Source organism: Lipotes vexillifer, unplaced genomic scaffold (genome assembly GCF_000442215.2).
Source record: "Lipotes vexillifer unplaced genomic scaffold, Lipotes_vexillifer_v1.1 scaffold49, whole genome shotgun sequence".
Taxonomy (NCBI): Eukaryota; Metazoa; Chordata; class Mammalia; order Artiodactyla; family Lipotidae; genus Lipotes; species Lipotes vexillifer.
This window is the reverse complement of record NW_006790551.1, coordinates 3178075-3200521: the sequence shown is the minus strand read 5'-3', so window position 1 is coordinate 3200521 and position 22447 is coordinate 3178075. Positions and strand designations below refer to the sequence as shown.

At 37.5% G+C, this 22447-nt stretch overlaps 1 protein-coding gene across 1 annotated transcript in view; it reads right to left on the bottom strand.

Moving 5' to 3' along the window:
* Positions 1-22447, bottom strand: part of MTTP (microsomal triglyceride transfer protein) — a 46618-nt gene that overhangs the window by 8264 nt on the left and 15907 nt on the right. The window contains exons 7-15 of the mRNA XM_007463797.1: positions 20954-21104; positions 18657-18814; positions 15499-15667; positions 14514-14621; positions 9821-10033; positions 7438-7649; positions 5189-5286; positions 4964-5085; positions 3375-3602 (exon numbers count right to left, since the gene is read on the bottom strand). Coding sequence (XP_007463859.1) covers positions 3375-3602; positions 4964-5085; positions 5189-5286; positions 7438-7649; positions 9821-10033; positions 14514-14621; positions 15499-15667; positions 18657-18814; positions 20954-21104 — 1459 coding nt within the window. The remainder of the gene's footprint in view (positions 1-3374; positions 3603-4963; positions 5086-5188; positions 5287-7437; positions 7650-9820; positions 10034-14513; positions 14622-15498; positions 15668-18656; positions 18815-20953; positions 21105-22447) is intronic.

Below are 22447 nucleotides of genomic sequence, written 5' to 3'. Positions count from 1 at the left end.
ACTCTTTCCTTCGTGAAAGGGAGTAAACCACATAGTACAGTGGTTCTAATTTTTGAGGGGTGTCAAATAAGTAGAACCAACAGCTTTTGAGCACCTACTGTGCCCCCAAAGCTCTACATTTTGTATCTCATTTAATCCCCATACAAATCTTCCATGGTGGGCATTATATCTGAAGACTGAAAAGACAAATTAGGCTTGGAGGCTACATGTGGAGCTAGAATGAATACCCAGACTGTCTCTCGTGGGGAGACTTTTCTACTACCATACATGCATGGCTAGCAGGAAATCATAACTGTCATTTGTCTCCAAGTGTGCAAGGAAGCCTGTTCTGAGAAATATTGCAAAAAAGATAAAGCATAGGCTTATGTCTTTGTTTCACCAAGAGGACATATTTATTTAAATTCTTGTTTATGAACCAGAAGAATAAGATACTGGAGCTTTGTTATTTGTAGCTAATGTGACCCCTTTGATCTTTTACTTTTGGGCCTAAAGATGTTTCTTAGAGCTCAGACACTGATATTTTGACAACTCATACCATTGCTCCCATTCAGGAAAATATGTTCTTTGCTGGCTAAAGAGGATCCCCCTGTTAATCTGACTTTATCAGACATCCTTCTCTGAAGAGTAATCCAGTTAGCTGCAAAAAGAGAGCGAGAGAGTAAGCACAGAGTAATTCCATCTGCCCTGGCGCTTGTGACCCGTCATCCACTGCCAAAATTTCCTTCACTGTCAGCACTTGACCTAGAGTGGTATGTGCCCCTGAAGCTAGGATGGCATTACTGGAGTGCTCTGCAGAGCCAGGGAGACTCAAACAGCATATTTGTATAATAAACCCAGATCTGCCAAATACTCCAATCTAAATTACACTGGCATTGGACTATGTTCAATAACTAAGGGAAGATCTTTCTCTTAGAATATGCCTGCAGTGCCCTAGCTTAATGAAGACAAAAATCATGCAAGATAAATCTAGATCAGGGGTTGGCAAACTATGGCCTGCAGGCAAATCTGGCCCACTGGCTATTTTTGTAAATAAAATTTTATTGGAACACTGCCACGCTCATATGTTAATATATCACTTATGGCTATTTTCACTCTACAATGGCAGAGTTGAGTAGTTCAACAGAGACCATATGTCTCACAGAGCCTGAACTATTTACTTTCTGCCCTTTACATAAAAGTTTGCCAACCCTGACCTAGGTTATTACTTATCTTTGCATCAAGATTTATACCCCGATTCAGACCATTAGGCGTTGCTGTTGGGTAGGTGAGTACATACAGGTGGTACTGAACTGTTATTATTCCTGCATCTTAAAATGTGGACTACTTTCTCAGCACTCTTAAGCCTTCTTCAGAGATTCTTTCATTAAGAATACATCTCTCCAGAGGTAATACTTCAATGGAAAAATGCAGTGTAAAGTTATAATATAATTTGAGAACAATTTTTCTTCTGTGACTTTGAGGATTAAAGGGCATGAAATGCATTGCTGGTTGTCCTTCTTTTCATTCATATTAACAGAAACACAGTTTTGTTCAGAGTGTCAATACAACCATTGAAAAACTATATTTACTAGCTTCTCTTGCAGCTAGAGATATCCATATGGCACAGTTTGGGTCAATACAAAAGGACTTCTTTTTGTAGATGTTTATCTTTTGTAGAAATAGTTAGTACTTGCAGGCCAGTTCTTGAAAACGAGTCTCAGACTCTGCTGCACCTTACCCTTCTCTCTTCCTTCCTAGAATGAGGAATTAGTGCTGGAAGTGCAGCAGCCATCTGATAATCATGAGGTGACAAGCATGAGGTTGAAAACCACAAGTAAAGATGGCCAACCTGAGGAAAACGAGTCTGGATCCTAACAATATCTTAGGGTTTCCATATCAATCCTTGATTACCTACTTCCAAATACTTGTAACATGATAAAAATCAAACGATTTGGTTAAGCTACCCCAAACTGGCTTCTTTTGTTTTATACAGCTATCCTGACCTGTTATGAGGAATAATAAAGATTGGGAATTAGCATCTAGTTTCAACCAATGATGTTTTGGTGGAGTTTTAGTCAATCTGATATTTAAGGTCACTCCCAGATCTTAAAATCTATGATTTCATAATCAGAATCCAACAAATCAAGATCCTCAAATTATCCGGCAAAGAACAAAGTTGATAAAAACTGTGAATCATCTGTTCCAGATGCCTCACTTTATGAGTAGCAAATCCTGGTTTAAAGCTATTAAGTAACCGCCCAAGAGCACACAGAAAGTAAGTAGTGAAGGCAAAAGTCAAAATTAGGCTATTACTTATGAATTTATTAAACCACAAAAGCAAACTTCCCAAGCAAGTCCTATAGTCTGTAAATTTTAATCCAATCTCCTCATATATCTTCAATATCATAAATATAAATCAGAGTGCAAGTGATCACTTTAAGGATTTCCCATAAGATCCTTTTTTAGCAAATATTCCATTTTTATATTGCTATGCTTAGTAAGGCAGGAAATGTCAAGCCATTAAAGAAAAAAATTTTAAGCATCAAACACTCAAACTCAAAGGTTATTCAGATTAACCCTTTTCTGTTTCTCAAAAAATTCCATGAGGCAGCCCACTGCCATCTCACAGTAACCTGGTCACCTAAATCTTACCACACAGAATATAGTATTGTCGTACCTTAGTACAGTAATGTAAGATTTAGGGGTGAAGCAAACTGAAAACTATTCTGAAGAATGCAGGTCAAGTGAATGAAAGTAATCCTACTCTTTAACAATGAGTGAACCTTTGTAAGCTTCTGTGAACATGCGAATTTGGGGCAGAGTCTCCATTAAACGTGTGGTTGGTGTCAGTGGTTGCTTGTGTCTCTACAAATTTGGCAGGGATGATGCACTATTTGGATCTTACCATTGTTGTCATGACAAATGTCATCAGTAACTATGAAGCCATGTAGTTTAGCTCTTGCCTTCAGAAAAAAAATATCATCTAAGCCCTTGTGCCCAAGGAAAGCCAAGTGAAGAGATAAGGCCATCTCTTCTCTGTTGAATCCTAGGTTATTTTCTCCATAATTTCTTGTCTCTGTTCACATCGGTTACCCCCCACCCCCACCTTTTAGTTCTATTGAGATATAAATGACATTATATTATACTCATATTATGTTGAGTACTTCTTCTTTTGCCTCAACAGTGAAAAGATGTCTTAATCAGATAATACAGACAAAAGAAAACACATTTACCTGTAGCAAAAGAGAAGAAGAGAAAGGGCAATAATACCAAGAGAGTCAAATGCTTTGAATGTGAGTTCCAAGGTGGGTGGAACTTTGTCTTATATCCTCCAAGCATGGAGTACATTTAAAGCATGCCTGGTACATTCAGTAAACAGTTGCAGAATGAATTACCTGGGAATGATCTATTAGCAGAATAAGTCCTTTCACCACACTCATAGGGTCGCTAGATGCTGACAGCATTTTGGCCATCAAATCACTGTATCCGTTGAAAAAAGTGACAGGTCTGAGCTGAACATCAAAGAGGAGGGCTGACAAGCCAGCATAGGAGTCAAGGTTCTCCTCTCCTTCATCGGGAGTGGCTGCAATTAAGGTCTCCAGTCCTTGGGCTTCAATGACCACCTAGAGAAAATGGATATAGCATTCATGACATTAGCTCCCTGCCTGTTCTGTACGTGATGATGAGCTGACAACTAGAACTTTCCCGGGGGTCAAAAACTCAAACATTTGCAGTTGCTAGGCAAAAACAAAACAAAAACAACTCCAGGCCTGAATATGAGTTCGTTTTCTTCATTTAATCCTCACAGCCACCCTTTGAGGTTCATATGATTGTATCCATTTTGCAGATGAGGCCAAAAAAAAAGCTCAAATGGCAGAGGTAAGTCTCAAACCCCTTCTGTCTGACTGCAAAGACCATGAGCTTTCCATTTAATGGCGTCATCCTAGAGACTCAGTCTCTGCAGAACTGTCATACATGGTGGATTGGCTATCTTGTAGAGCCCCTAAAAAGAGGCAGAGAAGTGTTGGGACAGTCTGCCCTACGAGAGGGTGTGGAACTCTCTAAGCCATGACTCACACCTTTCCACATAAAACTTTCTCCAGTAAAAGAAAACATGATGAACGGTATGAGGAGCCTCACATCCTGATCTCTGCCACACATAGGAATCCTACAGATTCTCTGTCCTCCACACCCAGCACCTTAGCCACTGGGCATTTGGCATTTCAGAATGCGTATCAGAAAACAGATGGTGATTCCTCAGGACAGAAAGCATGGTATCCTAACTAGAGTCCTACCAAAGGTGTACTAATATAATATTGATAAGAGCTCAAGTTTATATACATTGCATCATTTTTAAAGCTTAAATGAGCTTATTGAGAAGGCTATAGTTTGATATGCATAAAAACTATAAAGAAAGTATATTTCACAATTAGGAAGCCTTTAGAGATTGTCACCACATTTGGGGTAAAACTAAAGGGATGGAAGTCAGCCAGTTGGCAAATGCCTACACTTTATTCTTTTCTCTCTTAGCAATATTGAAAAAATATAGATTGACTCTTTGGAGAACCATATTCTATTATGAAAGCTTTTATTATGGGGAATCAGTCTCTTCATAGAAACACCAAGAGAAGGAAATATATTCTATAACTAAATATCTGGAGCTCCAAGGAATATATCTATGGATAAAAATAGTTTTTAAAACATACATGAGAAATATTGGCATGACTTCAATTTTGTGACCATGTGTACCTTTGAGAAAACTATGGATGTTTGGCAAGTCCAGTGACTCAAAACACATAAGTTTTCAAGTTCATGTTTGACTCTCTCTGGGACTCTCTCTGGGACCATACAGCCTCTTGCAGATGATGATAAATCCACCATTAATTTATGCGTTCTATAGTGTTATCATTAGTATATATTTTATTTTACTGCACACTAACCTCTTACATACTTTAATAAGCAAAATTAATGAAAAATGAGATACCTGGATACTATGAAGAGGATTTTTCCTAACATACTGAAAGATGTTCAGGTTACTTCTCCTTAGAATGCCAGAACCAGAGTAAAGAATGTCAAGACTGTAAGTAGACGCCGAATGGGGACTACCTAAGGACAAAAAAAAAAAAATAACCTGTAATTTAACAACAGTTCCAGCAATACCAAGCAGGGGATGGAGCAGGGAGGGAGAGCCCCTTTTTGGGTTACGTACGTTCTATGTAGCCAGTATAGGCAGAAGAGGATCCACTCTTGGAGAAACGGTCATAATTATGAGCAAACATTTCCTTCAGAACTCGACGGACCATTTTGCTGTAACACGTAAAAGGAAAAAGCTGCACATTCATGGTAATGGCTGTTTCCCAAGTCAGATTTGGAAAGAACCCAAATCCTCAGTGGAAAAAAGAGGGGGCCAAATTTTCCTCATGCCACTCCAAAACTGGGGAGGTGCCAGCTGGAGTGCCAGCATCAGGATGAGGGCTTTCCCCTTCATTCCTCGGATATTTGAAATTCAGTTCAGTATCAAAATGACAGCAAGGCGAGTTCAGCCAGCTATGAGATGGCTTAAGCTGACTGATGGACACACCTCAGGAGTGGAAAACACATGTTCTTTGAATCATCGTGGTTCTATTGTTAAATAGTATATACTTTTAAGGAAAGTTGCACCAAACTGGAGAGGTTGCCCAATATTTCTTTAAATTTTTTCCTACACCCTCTAATGTTATCACTGGCTAATGATATATAACAGCAAATTCCCAGGAATTTCTTCTATATTTGTGTAGTTTTCACTTAAAGAAACATCTCAGTAAAACCCAATAGTCTCCTCTAAAGTAAGTCTTAAACCTGACCCCATACCTCTATTTTACCTACTTAACTAATTAGTGTTGAAATATTTCCATTCCTGACTACTTAACACTAATCATATCAGTAATAATAAAATTATAACAACTCAGCAAAAACGAAATCAAAATAATCAACCAAAGAAATCTGGACCTCGTTCTGAGGTAGAACATCACTGAGAGGAAGAATGGTTATCTTATAGGTTTTTCCCCCAGTATCACTGGATTATAAGATTTTAGCCTGAAAAAGGAAAGATGACGAGTAGTCCTCAAATATTCAAAGGGCCTGCATGTGGGTGAATGATTAGATCTCTTCCACTTTGCTTCAGGAATAAAATCTGGGCCAACAGAAGATTTCAGTTATGCAAAGCAGTAATGGAGAGAGTCTCTAAATGATGACACAAGTTCCCTCAGAGGTGGTGAACCTCCCACCACTGGAGAGGTGCAAGCAAAATCTGGACAACACCTGCCAGGAGACTAGACCCCCTCACTGGAGACAGATAGCAAGCGAGGGGCCCTCTCAAGTCCCTTCCAACTCTGATGCTTTCAGTTTTGAGAATCTGACCTGCAGTGTTCGCGATGACTTCCTCATGTTTCCCAGGCTGCTCTCTACCCCGCTGCTTCCTCTATACTGTCCCCTGAATCACTAGGTTCACAAGACAATGGCAGCAAATACACCCAGGATCTCCCCCACAGAGTCTCACAAAAGCAAAGCAATAGAAGGAGAAATCAAATCCATTTGACCAGGTACACATGGCTGCAGAGAGAATTTGTTTCTTTTCTGCATCTCTGGTCTGCTTCCCCCTCCTTCCTTACTTGCCCTGCTCCTTTGTACTTACGCCTCCTGTTTCTTTTCCCTTCAGTCTTACTTCTTGTTTCTCTCCTTCGATCTTTACTGCCTTTTTTTCCATTTCCTTTCTCCTTACCTATTTCCCACCCTCCCCCCATGTCTGTTTCCCTTTTCAACTGGGAACACTCAAACATGATCCTTCCTGACGGCAGTGCTCCGCATGTAACTCAGGGGAAGTGGAGATTCCTTCCCTGGCCCTCTGATTTCAGTGAGGAAAAGGGACAGCAGTGAATTTGGGAGAAGAGACTTGGGAACTGGAAGGAAGATGATTCCAATAAGTAACTGAGAGCAATGAAGTCTGCTGATTCCATTCTTCGTACTTTGAATAGTCCTAAAACATGGGTCTTGTCTAAGGTTTTAAACTCAAATGGTAAATTCATTTAACCTGTGATAAATGAGGCTTCAAAGATTCCTAACATTTGGAAAGTTAAGATGAAAGACCATTTGGTGGGAACCTACCTCATTTTATGATGCTAGTTATAAAAATAGTCCTACTGAAAATACAGTTGGATTTTAAAACATTGCTAACATTTGGCAATATGATGTTACCAGACCGAACGGGAGACCTAGAGTAAAAAAAATCATACCCAGAGTTCCAAATCACAGTGCCAAAGTGAAGTTGTTTAATCTGGCGCTCCAAATAGTTTTGGAAAACTCTTTGGTTTTATGCAACATAACCCAGCATAAAGACCACACCATTATTATTAGCCACACACGTACCACATCAATATACAAATAAGCTTGGATAAGCAGAGACAGGGCACTGTTTCATACCTTGCAGGCATTTCAAAACGTAGGATGTCTTGGACAATGGAGAGCATGTATTTATTCATTTCTTTGGGAAGCTCTCCAATAGAGAGGAGGATGTTTTTTACTTCCATGTAGGATGGATTGTTATTTAAAATGATGGCAGCTGCAGTAGTGCGCACAGTCTTTTCGTGAACTTTATGATTCTGGTGGTATATCCTGTTCATAGTCTTCTTCACCTGTTGGTAAGATGTTCAAGCTTAGTTAGTGTGCATCTAGATTTTTTAAATTGATATGGGGCAGGAAGAGTTAACGCTCATAAAATAGACATGTGTTCCAATATTTCCCATATTCTTTTGCAATTATGTTGGGGTCATAGTTCTGGCTAATGGACCATGAACAGAATCACTGTGGGTAACTTCCGGGCCAAGGCAGTTAAGAACTGGTGTATCTTATCCCTCTCTTTCTTCTACTATGGTAGTGAGCTCAGAGCCACAGTTTCCTTTACCTACTTTAGTCATAGAGTGGATGAGAAACTGAGATTTTTTTTTTTTTTTTGAGAAGCTGAGATTTTTGAGTCTTGTTTGTTATTGCAGCATATCATGGTATTCCCTAACAACCACAGAATTTTCAAAGACACTACTGCCACATGGCAAAGGGGCATGACTATATATGAGAGAGATGACTATATGAACCTACATTTCCTTACAATGAGGTACCTCAGAATTTTCCCTTCTTTTTTTTAAATTAATAGACTTTATTTTTTAGAGCAATTTTAGGTTCACAGCAAAATTAAGCTTAAAGTATAGAATTCCTATATACCTCGTGCTCCCCATCCCTCCCCTCCCCCCCAACATACAACCTCCTCCTGTATCAACATCCTGCATCTCAGTGGTACATTTGTTACATTTGATGAATCTATATTGATACATCATTATCACCTAAAGTCCATAGGTCATATTAGAGGATTTTCTTTTTTCAACAAAACATTAACACAAAAGAAAATTTGCCAAAATAATTACATTCTGTGGCATCAAATAATTTCATTGGTCACTAGCATTGCCTAACAATATGCAGTGCTTGGGGTTCTATACTAGGCATTTATAAATATTTCTTTCAGTTCTACTTTCCTCTGCCTTTTTCTGTCTCCTGCAAATGTTGACCTTGTTCTCAGGTATATAGGAATTAAGAATCACCTAAGCAAAAACAACTAGGAAGGGACAGAGCCAGAATCCATATGTTGGTCTATCTCAAAAACTCATGACCCTAATTACCACACTTTGCAGCTTATCAACTTTGACACCAAACATAGTTGCAAACAGGGAACATCATTCTCAGCAGGCAGCTTATCTTACACTTTATAAACATTCTCTGCCCTAAAAAAAAGTTTAGTTGGGATGGCTTTCTGAAAATGCAGCTGTAGGAACCAACATGGTAGTACTTAAGCCAGGTTATTCCAGTGTCAAAAAATTTAAGAGCATCTTAAAACTTGTGGAAGTAAAGATATTTCAGAAAAGAATTTGTTTCTTTTTTTTATTATCATTTGGAGTACCTTATTGAATTTTGATATTAATTTTAAGAAGACCACTTGACAACAAGAATTCATCCTGGGGAAGATATTTTGAAATCATATTTAACAGGGAATTGCTGAAGGAACTGGCATTGGTACCCAAGAGGAGAGAGGACTTTGCCTCTATTCGAATACTTGTAGAATTCTCCTGCTGGAGGGGAAGCCAAACTAAGACAAATAAGTGTTAGTCACGGGAAGGAAGATATCACCTTGATATGAGCAAAAAATTCGGACAGTGTGAGTTGTCCAATAATGAAGAAGCCTCGTGAAATATTGAACTTCTAGTCACCAGAAACATTCAAGTACAGGCTGCATAACCATATTGCAGAGATGTTTTCCCTAACTTTTCATATACCAGTCATTCTGGACTTATTTCTTTTCCTGGAATATTCCGCCCTCTTTCCCATTTGTGGGTCTTCACCCATATGCTTCCCCTGCTTGAAAGACTCCCACTTCTTTCTCATATTCTATCCAACACACATATCCTTTCTTCTGCCTGACCGTTTTTCATCTTTTAGCTTTAGATTCAGCTCCCCTTGCTTTATCTTCCTTTCACACTCTTGACTTCCTATATCTTAGCATTATCTATTACCTTTGGTGATAAAACAAGAGAATGTGCTTCAGTATTTATGCTTCAGGACATAGGTCATTATCTATTCAAAATGTGAGGCTGCTTCAGAATAGCCTTAAATCCAATTTAAGAGTTATTTCTAACAGGAAAGAGAGATTGTTAGTTTGGAAAAAAAAAATAGGGTGACTTCAGAGAAGTTTGCATTTGACTTGTGATTAGGCATGCTTTTTTCCTTTTGTGAATGTTGCAAATATTCTTGGAGAATTTACCTCATCAGTTATGAAAGGGGCATCATATCTCTGGAGAGTGGTGGTGGCGAGGTGGCTGAGAGACCCCTCTCCTGTCTCTGCATACTTCAGAAGGAGTGGGATGCCTTCCGGAAGGCGGGCATTCTTCAGAGCCAGCAGGTACATCATTTTGTCCTCCTTTTTTTCTGCTTTTTCAAGTCCTCCCAAGATTAACTTCTTGGCTTCTACCACTCCCTAAAAAATCACATTCTACATCAGACATATGCATAACCATATATTAAACAAAGCTTGGGTAAGAGCAGCTTCACTCTTGTGTCCAAGATAACAGCCTAAAGTTTTAGAAAGGTTTACACTGGTTGCCTGACTGAGGCACACAATGAAAATGAACAAGTAAAGCTTGATAAAGGTGGTGTTGTTTTTTAAAAAAATACATACATTAACGTATTAAGAAGCAATGAGTATAATTAATAATGGGCATATTTACTTTTAAACACATTCGGAATGTATAAAGTCATTTTTAAAATTCCCTTGTGATCGATTATTCCTAAAACTGCCCATTCACTGAAATTCTAAAATAATGGTTAGATGGTGCCTAAATGGTGGCACACACCTTTTCCTTAGTAACAACTTCGGTGAAAGCACTTAGCACTCAACTGTAAGGTATTGTTCTAAATGTTTAAAAAGTGCTTGTTTCCACTTGATTCCAAATTTGATTAATGCTGACATACTGTTCAAAAAACATTCCTTGAATGCCTTTTATGTAGCATGTACTTTGCTAGGTACTTTTCAAACGTATTCGTTAATCAGAAAAGGCCTTTTAGTTTCCTGGCCTAGAAACTATGAACTAGCAAGTTAATAGTTTAATGGAAAAGCAAATTAGAAATAGGGACATCTAGGCTCTTATTTTACCTTTGCTGCTATGTATGTTTTAGGGGCTTCAGTATCATCTGTAAAATAAAGGTTCCTAAGATCTAATTCATCTATAGGATTTATAAACTCTGAAACCAGGCTGCAGGTACACACGTGCACACACACACACACACACACACACACACACACACACACCATGGGAAAGATGGGGGGTAGAGAAGATATAAAAGGCCCCCAAAGAGAATGAAGATGCTAAACTTCAAATGTAATTAAAGAAATACCATTTCTCAACTACCAGATTGATCTTTAAAAATACAAAAGTTTGATAATATACGTTGTTATTGAGCCTACAGGGAAATAGGCATTCAGGTGGAAGCATAAAATGCTACAATTCCCATGGAAGATAATTTGGCAAAAGCTAACAAATCTGCATTTTGATCCAATACCCTGGCCCTGAAGCTATAGCTCCAAAATTAAGAGAAAGTGTGCCTAAGATTATTCATTTAAGCATTATTTGTAATAGTAAAAATAGTGGAAACCACCTAATGACCATACATGGGAGAATAAACTGTTGTGCCTCAGTTTAACACACAATAGAGTACTAGGCAGTTGTAAAAGGAAGGAGGAAGATCTCTGTGAACCAGTATGGGGTGATTTCCAAGGTATGTTGTTAAGTGGCAAAAAGAAGATGCAAGAGAGTGTATATAGAAGGCTATATTTTGTGCAAGAAAAAAGAAATAAAATGTGTGTGTACATCTGCTTACTGTTGCAAAAAGAAACAGAAAGGAGAACCTAAAACTAATGATACCGCTTACATAGAAAAGGTACGTGAGAATGGGTGGAAGGGTAGGAAAGGGAATGAGACCTCTTTGAGAACAACTTTTAAAATAAAGTCTTGACTTTTGAATCATGTTACTATTCCATATGTTCAAGAAATAAAATGAAGTCAACAAGGATGAAAGGTGGCTGAAATTGATTTCAAACAGAAGCAAATGAACATGAATGTATATCAGAGTAATAACATAACTAAACAGAAGAGAATAAAAAAGAATTAATACAAACAATGTTTGAACATAGCCCTCTGACTGTATACCTTTAGTGAAATATATTCTAAGGTCAAAAAGACTGTGATGAAGTCTTGAACTTTATTTAAGTCAGTTTGGTTTTTGTAATGACGTTGGTGTAACAATTCCAAAATTATTTTGTACGTGTTTTAGGATTGAGCAAATGAATCAGGATATTAATGTTCTTGAGAACCAGGGTTCTCACTGTGGGAGAAGGAAGGTATAATTACAGAATGACGGAAGGAGAGGAAGAACCCTGTAGAACTGGAGGTAGCAGTATGAACTCGCAATTTAATAAATGTAAATATATGTATTTTGTCCATTATAAGAGCCTAGATGCAATGGCACTCAAGTAATAAGAAGTAAAAGTCTTTAGGGGTAAAATGTCAGATGCATGCAACTTACTCTCAAAGGGTTTGACCAAAATAATATAAAATGAAATAAAACAGAATGAGATAATGCAAATATGACAATACGTTAACAATTGGCAAATCTAGATGAAGCAGGTATACAAATATTAATGGAATTGTGCTATTCTTACAACTTTTCCATAGGTTTGAATTTTTTCAAATATAAATTTGGTGAAAAAAGAAATTAGGATACAGGGAGATCAAAATGTAAGCAAAAACAAATAGAAAAAAGAAATAGAGGTTTAGTACTCATTGTGACCTGTGTAGCTGCCATTTAGACTGTCATAGGGCAGTAGCTTTCATGCCAGTAAATGCTGAAAAGCTATAGCACTCGATAGCTTCGCAGGTACCTTTTGCACAGTAAGGTATTGTGGATTGTGTGCCCAGCAGATGCCTCAAATTTGTATTTAGAATACATCGTTTTCTTTCTATCCAGATGTCTTTGATATGGGCAAAAGATAGATGAGTATTCCACAGCAGAAATTTGAAAAGAAAATTTGAACATTTGCTATGGTCCATTTGGTAGCCAAGTCTCATTATCTTCAAAGATGGATTTTTTAAAAAGTTGCTCAAAAACATTAACAAAACTGAATGACAGTGATGGATAGTTTACAGCTATACTCATAAGGTAACTTTAGAGATGTGATAACTAGGCTGTCCCATTATCAGAAGAACTTTAAATATAATCCTTTGTTTTGTTTCCTTCTCACCCTATATGCCTCCCTTGGGTAATCCCATTGTCTCCTAAGGTTTCAGTCACTCTCTATTCCTGGTCCTAACTCCTTTTCTGAGCTACGGATGGATGTGGCCATCTGCCTATTGGACAACTCAACCTGGTGTCCCAAAGGATTCAAACATAGCCAAAACATAGCCAGATTAATAGCTCTGCCCTCCTCCCACCCCCAAACCAGGTTCTATAATAAATTTTGCTTAAGTGGTTCACATCACCATACATCTAGTATCCTAACCTGGAAGCTTAACAGTCACCTGGATTCTCACCTCTTTCTCATTCCCCACATCCCATCCGTCACTAAATACTATAAATTCTATCTCCTAAAGGGCTCTTGAATATGTCTCCTTCTCTCACCGTACAGCACCTACATTAATTCAGACCTTTATTAATTCGTGCCCAGGTTGTTGCAAACATTTCTGATCAGATCGTACTGGCCCTAATGCAGCTGACACCCAGTCTATATACCATTTTGCTTCTTCCTAGGTTAAAAAAATCGGCGTGTGTCATTCACCACCTAAAAACCACATTATTCTCCCTTTTCTCTACAGAATGAAGTCGAGACTCCTTAGCTTGCCATTAATAGAGATCCAGCCCACCTCTCTTCTCTTTTCCCTTCTTTCCTTCATCAGCACTCCCACCTGTCTGCCCCACAAACATACATATTTTTTGCTCCAGCCCCACAGAATTTCTCACTGTTCTCAAGCATACCAGGCTCATTTTGAGTTTGGGCTTTTTTATACATTATTGTATCTCTCCTAGAATGTCCTTTATTCCACAAAACTATCTCTTCACCTAAAAACCTCTTCTAGGCTAAGCTATTTGATATTATCATTTTGACAGCTTCCCCAGCACTCCCAAGCAGAATAGTTTGGTGCATCTTCCGTAGTAAAAAAAAGCACTCTTTTTTTTTTTTTAATTTATTTTTGTCTGTGTTGGGTGTTTGTTGCTGCATGTAGGCTTTCTCTAGCTGCGGCTAGTGGGGGTTACTCTTCATTGCGGTGCTTCTCATTACAGTGGCTTCTCTTGTTGCAGAGCACAGACTCTAGGCACGTGGGCCTCAGTAGTTGTGGCACACGGGCTCAGTAGTTGTGGCTTGCGGGCTCTAGAGCGCAGGCTCAGTAGTTGTGGCACATGGGCCTAGTTGCTCTGGGGCATGTGGGATCTTCCCAGACCAGGGCTCGAACCCATGTCCCCTACATTGGCAGGCAGATTCTTAACCACTGCACCACCAGGGAAGCCCCAGAGCACTCTTTTTATATTTCAATATAATTATTTATCAGTTTGCATTTGATAAAGAGACTAGGAGTTCTTTGAGGATGGTAGAATGTTTTATGTATCTTTATATTAAGGCATTAGCATAATGCCTAGCACAGAGTAAACACTCATTAAATACTACTGAATGGATGTTTTTATATGTGAGTTTTGTGTTTAGCCAAGATATTTGATATATGAGTGCTGAAGTAAACCAGCCAACTCAAATAATTATGGAAATTGAACAATATAAGAAGTCATAGTCCTTTGATGTCATAAAAACCATACAAATTTGATTTCTGCCCCAATGGTGGGCAGCACGGTAAATGTTAAATAGATTGGTCCAGAACTATAGATACGGTAAATGAGATTGGATTTGCACTTACTTTGAGTTTGCAGCCTTCATTCTGACACAGCTTCCTGACAAGGGCCCCAATGATGATCATAACGGATTCTCTGATGTCATTGCTCCCAAAGGAACCTTTGAACTTACTCTATTAGCCAAACAAGGATAAAATAGGTTACCAAAACATTTAAACATTTCCAAGGGATATTTTAAGTAAAGAAACAAAGTAGCCAAAGTCTGAGGAAATTGTTTTTATGTTCCTAGGTTGCAAACTCTGAATTTTGCTTTGGGGACACTTACAAATTCACTATCTAGCTCTGGGTTGAAGAGTCGTAGAGTTCTTCCAGGTATTTTTAACGTGGGTCTGTGAAGTCCTGAGAGGTTTATGGACTGGGCTCATTGGGTCAGTGAATCCAAAAACTGGTCTGTAAAATTTTATGTATGGGTAATTTTATGTATGGGTATCAGATTTTTCAAACAAACCCATTTTCTAAAAAGATTATGAACTATTCCCCTAAATCATAAGTGAATAAGTACACTTTTTGTTTTTAAACCTTGGATCCAAGAGAACTCTAGCTTTTGCTTCCAATATAATTTTTAATATCAGAAGAATTATATCTTATATATATATGTATATAACATTATACAATGTACTGTACATCAAATACCATGAAGATTTTTGAAGTCAAAATAAATCTTTTAAAATCAAATTTTGAAGCATAATCAAGACTTCTCCCCTCTGAAATTTTGTCCTATGTTACATTATATGATAGGTGAACACAAACTTTAAATTTCCATAAAGTATAGTTTAAGTTATTTAGAGGAATTACAAAGAAGACACTATGTGAAATAATCTACTGTACAGTTAATGATTAACAGAAAGAAAATAGTCCAAAGGAATTTGAATATGAATAATCAGAAGGCTCTAGTTTCAGCCTGTATTCTGATGCTAGCAAATTTAATTACTGCCTAGATTCCTAAGAGCAGCCCAGAGCCTTTACTTTTGCAGTTTCCATTTGACTTACAACGAGGGCTCTCAGGAGTTCTTCATCAGGATGGGAGGCAAATCCACAGGCATAGAGAAACCTCTCCTGGAGGATAATGCTACTGTCACTTTTGAAATCCAAAAAGTCCAAAATGGCATCTAATGAGTCTGGGGTCTGAGCAGAGGTGACAGCATCCACCAGCTGGGGTCTACAAAAGAGGCATAGTCATGGATATCAGTGTTTAGGGTGCTTAAGAAATTATTTTGAATCGCTACCATTCATAGACCCCATTGGTTTATGTTTCCTAAAGAAGTGAAAATTTTTTAATTTAAACCAAAGAAAAATGAATGACTTTCTCCAAAGACCCTTCCCCATTTTATTTGAAATCTCTCCCTTAACTCCCTTCTTTCTCCTCAATGTATACTCAGAATATACAAATTAATTTTACTGTATTAGCCTAAGCCAAATATAATTTGGAGATTTATAAATAAAATCATATAAATAATATTATAAATTAGGTTCAAACTCTTTTCTGTATGGGTCATATATAAAAGCTATGGTCCCCAAAATCAATTCTTTCTCTAATTAGCTTTGCAAATATATACATTTCTCAAATACATAACTTAACTAGGGTGGTATCATTTAATGGAAAGATGGGACATTCTTTAAACTTTCACTTATATCCAAGAGAGACGTTTCTGCTCATTTTTTAAAAAATAAAAAGCACCATGGTATAGTTCAAGTTCACCCACAATGATTAGTTGTGAGCAGAGCGAAACTTCTGCAGGAAAGTGCTAGTTACATATTCTACTCATCAAGAATCTTTGGTTGGCTGAGTCTTGGGATGGTAACATTTCTGAAACTAGTTGCCATACTAATGAACATATTAGGTATGTACTGATATATATTTTATTCCACATTCACATAACATATCATACATGTATTTAATATGTTATACTTTTTTAAAAAAGATATTCTTGCACTATACCATTTTGATCCTAACAAAAACCCTAGTGAATGAAGCAAACTGAGAGAGAGGTAATACTTATTAAGTGTCTATTATTGCACTAGAAATTTTAGGTGTGCAAAACCTCTTTTTGCTTTAACTTCTTCATCCGTAACATGGGGCTAAAAACAGTAGTTATTTTAGGATTGTTGAGAGGATTAAATTACATGATCTATATGTAAAACACTTAGAATAGTGCTTGGCACATTGTAAATGTTCAATAAATATATGCTGGTATTAATACCATCACCTCACTGAACATCTCTATCAGTTTAATACTAATATTCTCCCTTATATATAAAGAAACAGAGATATCCAGTCATTTGTTCAAGGTCCCATAGCTGGTAAAAATATAGCTAGGATTGGAACTCAGGTTTTTCTGACTGGAGTACATGGTCTTTAATTACAGTGTTTCCTAAAGTGTTTTTCATGCAATACTAGTCCTACCAAATGCTTTAAGAAAAGGGATTTTCAAAGTCGTGTAAGTTTGGAATATGTTTAAGGAAACTTATACATAATATTATCAGATTAAAGATGCTGGATATTTCTGTAGCAGAGAACTGTTTAACTTGGTTTCTCCCGGTGTTTTTCAAACTCAGTTGCTCACAGAAGCCTTTCCTCTTGGCACACTTGTTAACATTCTATAAGTTATAAGATACACATAATAAAAACTTCGGGAAACGTTACATTCCACTACCCTGACTTTCACTATCCTACAATAAATAGAAGGAATTATTCTCTGTATTTTACGGATGTTGAAAGTGAGGCTCAGGGAAGCTAAATGTAAATGACCTACTTAAAGGTTGTATGCTGTTGGAAGTCAGAATTTAAAACAAGGTCATCCTAGTATCTTTTCTACCGTACTACGTTACGTGTGTGTTACCTATGATATGGTACAATATTGCGTAAATAACCTGATTTAGAAACTACATCATGCAGTCATACAAATTATTGCCACCTTAAAATTTTTAGGATACAAATAGGCTAAGGCTTAGTGTAATCTCTGTTCTAAATAGCTAATTTTTGCACTATTCTTGTCATATTTTTGTTTTTGATAAAAAGATAAGTCACTCTAAAATATATTTTCCTAAGTTCTGTGATTAAAACAGAGTCTAAGAATTTATGATTTTGCATATACTTAACTTCTGTTTTAAATATTTATTTTTGAAGATAGTACCCAACTCACTTCTGGTTTGTCATATGGAATTCGTATCAATTTTTTTAATGTCCTCAAGATGAGTAAATAAATACAATCTAGAATAAACAGACTTCTCAGAAAAAAACCTAAATTCTCTTATTCTTGGGTAATTGAGTCCCTTGAACTCAGTGACTACTGCTGCTCTGTGTGTGTGTGTGTATGTGTGTGTGTGTGTGTATGTGTGTGTACATGTGCGTGTGTAACTTGGCCACTTTCTACTTTTTATTATCTTAATGGCTAGTTTCCACTGTTTGTCAAATTAATTGAGCCATGTTGTATATCATCAGTTAGGATAATTAGTGTCATATGGTTGAATTTGTAGTTACAGACAAATTTTATATTACAAGACCAAAACACTTTTACTTAGAAAGTGTATTTGTATTTACAAAGTAAATTTGGTAATTAAGTCAACTCTCTTTACGGTGCATGTCAAATAAAGCATTCTCTCATCAAATATTCAAATAATGTACATATTTCTTTTATCTGGATTCTTTTGGCTGTTTACCTCAGTACTCAATTTTCTTTTTAAAACACGGCTTCAATGGGGATGATCACATAAAAATGAAAGCACATTTTCAACTGAAAAAATCATATTCGTTTTTTGTTTTTATAATCAACTCTGAAATCTTTTCGAGTGTAAATGAATAGCTAGGGAACACAATTTCACAACAGTGAGGCAGCACATGCACCGTGGTGTCACAATGAAGCCCTGCCCCCCCATCTATGTACCAATCCAGACCTGATGTAAACTCATGAATACTCAAAACACAATGTTCACTCTGAGTCACTACTGAAAACGTGTTATTGCATGTCTGGTCAATTAACCACTGCATTACTGCACTGAGGTATAACTGTTCAATGAAAACGCAAAACAACAAAACAATTGATTGGAAGGTGAGGCAGTTGGTTAAAAAGGGATCTTACTTGCTTAATAAACAATAACCCAGTAACGCTTTCCCACAGACAACCCCACACAATGTTCAGGGCACTTACAGTACTTCCTTGTTTTCAGCCTTTAGGATTTGGAGGATCTCTTCTTTCTTTGCAGTCCTGAGGTGCTTAATAAAGGTCAGGAAGCTTCTGACAGCCTCGGCCTTGGAGAGGTTGTCAGGCTGCAGGTGTTTTCTGATGGACTGCCAATGCTCCGAGAGCTGCAAAACATGGCCGCAGGCCCATACCACATTCATAATTCTGAACATCCACACTTACAAAGGATGTTCTTTCCAGTCATAAACCTTCCTTTGTATCTGACAAGCCAAAGAAGCTTTTTGTGTCTTACCTCAATATATCTGATCGCCCCCTGTCCGTACCACACTCCTGTGGCTCTCAGAGGCTAACACAGAGGCCTGCTGACTCTGTGTACAATTCCCTTGTAGGAGGACTGTTTTTGTCTATTAGCACTTAGCTCAAAGGACCTCAAGCTTCTGGGCATATGGGTCATTCCATGGTTACAACAAGGGAATTCTATCTGAGGCCAGACTTTGACTACCATAGTGAAATAATGCCAAAATTTCATTAACAACAGGATATTCTGGAGGGGAAAAAAATCAGAACTGCTGAAGAATTGTATCAGGTTTCTTATGTAGTGGAACCTTACTGAAAACCAGTTTCTGTAATAATTTGAGCTCCCTATTCTCTTTATTTTACTGCTGTATGAGATGCAAACAATAGTAAATAGTTTGCAAATAATAGTAAAACATATTGCTGGGGTCTGAACTGTTCATTTCATATATCCATGTTAAGTAGGGTATTATTTAGATAAAGGTAATTCTCACATACACCATCATTATGCTACTGTGGTTTTAAAAATAGTAAATAGTTCTAATTAATGACATCCTTTGGCTTAGAAATAAGCTAAAAACTTATTTTTCGTAGTTTACCACTTTTCCCCAGTTGTAAAAGAATGTATTAAATCTCATCAGTGACCTCTAACTCTGAATAATGTCCATGCTGCCAGTTTTTAAATTATTCATTCCTTCCAATAAGCAACAGATATATATTTTGCTCTTTTTTCAAGTCCCTTTTGGTTACCTAATCTTAAGAGGATATTCCAAACCAAAATTCTAGTTGTACTTAGCAAAAGATTTACTGGGTCATTTCTGAGGGCAGAGAGCATATCAATGTGAAGTCAGATTTTTTTTTTTCTTTAAAGGGTTGCACTGGTGACATTATACTGAAGTTGGAAAACAAATTCCTCAAAGACATAAACCTTTCCCACAATAATGAAGAAATAGTTATGAAAAGTCTTAGATGGTTCGTAATGTTGGATAACTGTGGGGGGAGAAATTAACAGCATAAGAAAAGATGATTGGTTTTATTAGTCACCTTTCTAAATAGTTTCCATCTCATATGACGTTAGAAAATTACACCAGAACATGAGATGATTTATGGAAGAAAAACAAAAGAAAAAACCAAGTGTGAGAACAATTATTTTTTTGTCTCATTTTGTTTTTCCCTTGATTCAATTTTGGTATATTTGAGAAACTAGCAAGGAATTAGTGCCTCACACTTTAAGCAAATTATGGTATTAGTCCTTGATGTGTCTACTTTTCTCAACACTAATAATAGCCAAGGGTAGAGCATCTTCTGGTAGCTACAAACAGAGCCTGAAGCCAGGGGTTTGCTCTCCTGACAAGAGGAGAAGTATTAGGAAATGCTGGAACCCAGAGTCATATCTGTGGCCATACATCACAAATGATTCATGCAATAAATGAAATTTCTCTTTGCTGGATTACAAATGTTACGAGATGATCTACACCTTGCCTTGGGGATGTGCTATCTCATTTCTGGCTGTAACTGTAGGGGAGGTTGGGGCATGGTAAATCAGTGTTCCCAATTTAGGCAAAGAGTTTGGTATCCTTTTTTAGTCCTCACAGCGATTCTCAGAACACTGAGGTCAGTAAAACATTTCACCTGTGGACATATTACTACCAGAACTTTCAGGATTCAGACCCCTGTCTGTGCTCTTGATGCCATGCTTCCCTTTAACTTCATGAGGTCCTTATCCCCACTGCATTCTAAGTGCTGCTCTGAGGAAGCTCTCCTTAAGTCATAACATTTTTTATTTGAAATGAGTGGATGGTAATCATTGGTTAATTATTGTTGTATTATGCATCACCTTGGGTGCATATTATTAGGCTACTGCCATTATAACTCAGTGGTGGCTGGTAGTTCTTTGTAAACTTTCTTTACAAATTAACTGAAGCTCCCATTGGAGACAAAAGGAAAACAGAACTTTAAGCCATGATTATTCCATGATTCGGCCACACAACGCAGTTGCTCACACTTACAGAAGGGCATCCTTTGCACTCGCTCTCAAAGACCTGGCCCACAATGGGAATGGCCGTGTATTTCGAATCAACTGCTTTAATGATGGCTGCAACCTGCTTCCCAGGCATCAGTCTTGGGCCCGCTTCTGTTGTCTTCAGCTCTAATTTCTGCCTGCATAACCAAGGAAGAGAAATGTCACATTAGCAGCATTCTTTTGAGTGAACAAGCTACTAATTGTCATTCTTTTGGCAAACAAGATACTAATTTATTCAAATTCTGTAAGGTCATGTCTTTCAAACAGTGATATCTCCAGCAGTAAAAGAAACCTCAAGACAATTATGAAATTTTTCTGGAGCAACGATTTTACTCAAAGATTTGAAAATTTAAGTCTGGAATGTAAAAATATTATGACAAGAGACTATAGGAAAGAAAATTTGCCTGGATATGTGATGTTACCTCTTTTGGATTTAGCCCAGCTCCCTAAAAATGATGTCTTCAGTACAGCCACGTTTCACTTATTAACTAAGACAATTAGGAAATCTTGTTTTCCAAAACTGGCTTCAATAATATTTTTATCTGATATGCTCTTTCAGAAGCTTGCCTCTCTCCCTTTAAGAGGTGGAATCTACCTCCATCTCCTTGAACATGGGCAGGACTCTGTGACTGCCCCGACTCATAGAGAGCAGTAGAAGTTTCAATACGTGGCTTGTAAGGCTAAGTCATAAAAGGGAATTCAGCTTTCATCTGGCATACTAGCAGCACATACCTTGAGAGAACTGAGCTGCCATGTAAGAAGTCTGGCTACCCAAACCTGCCATGTTGAGAGGCCACATGGAAATAAACAGAGATGCATAAGGAGCCTCAGTAGTTTGAGTCTCCCAGCCCAGACACCAGATAGGTGAGGGAGCAGCTTTTGAACCATCTCTGGTCAGTGACTGTCTGCAACTGCACAACAGACACCAAGAGAGGCATGCCTAGCAGGACCAAGGCAAGTGCCAGGATTATGAGTGAGAATAATAAAGCGATTGCTGTTTTTTTATACCACTAAGTTTGGAGTGGTGTGTTATAGAGCAATGGAAACCTGATGAACCTAAGTAATTAAAAATATTAATTTTATATGAAAACAATATGGCTATAGTACAAAGTAGAACGCAAGGTTCTAATCCAGAGGAGACTTCAATAAAATTTCAAGCATTTATGGTTTGAAGCATTTCTCCCAAGATTTTGCAACCATGTACCTCTGACATTAGGGCTACGTCAGAAGAAACATTTGAGAAACAATGACATAAGATAAAACTTACATTTAATGCTAGAGATGTTCTTCTGAATTAAAATTTGAAGATAATACATACTCTTAGATTTGAAATTCTAGTTCTTTAGCCTGTGAGAACTATTCTGACCAGAGAAATTTTCTCCAATTGAAATAATAGGCTCGAATATGTAAGTACTATAAATCATATCAAAAATTCTGTCACGGGCTTCCCTGGTGGTGCAGTGGTTGGGAGTCCGCCTGC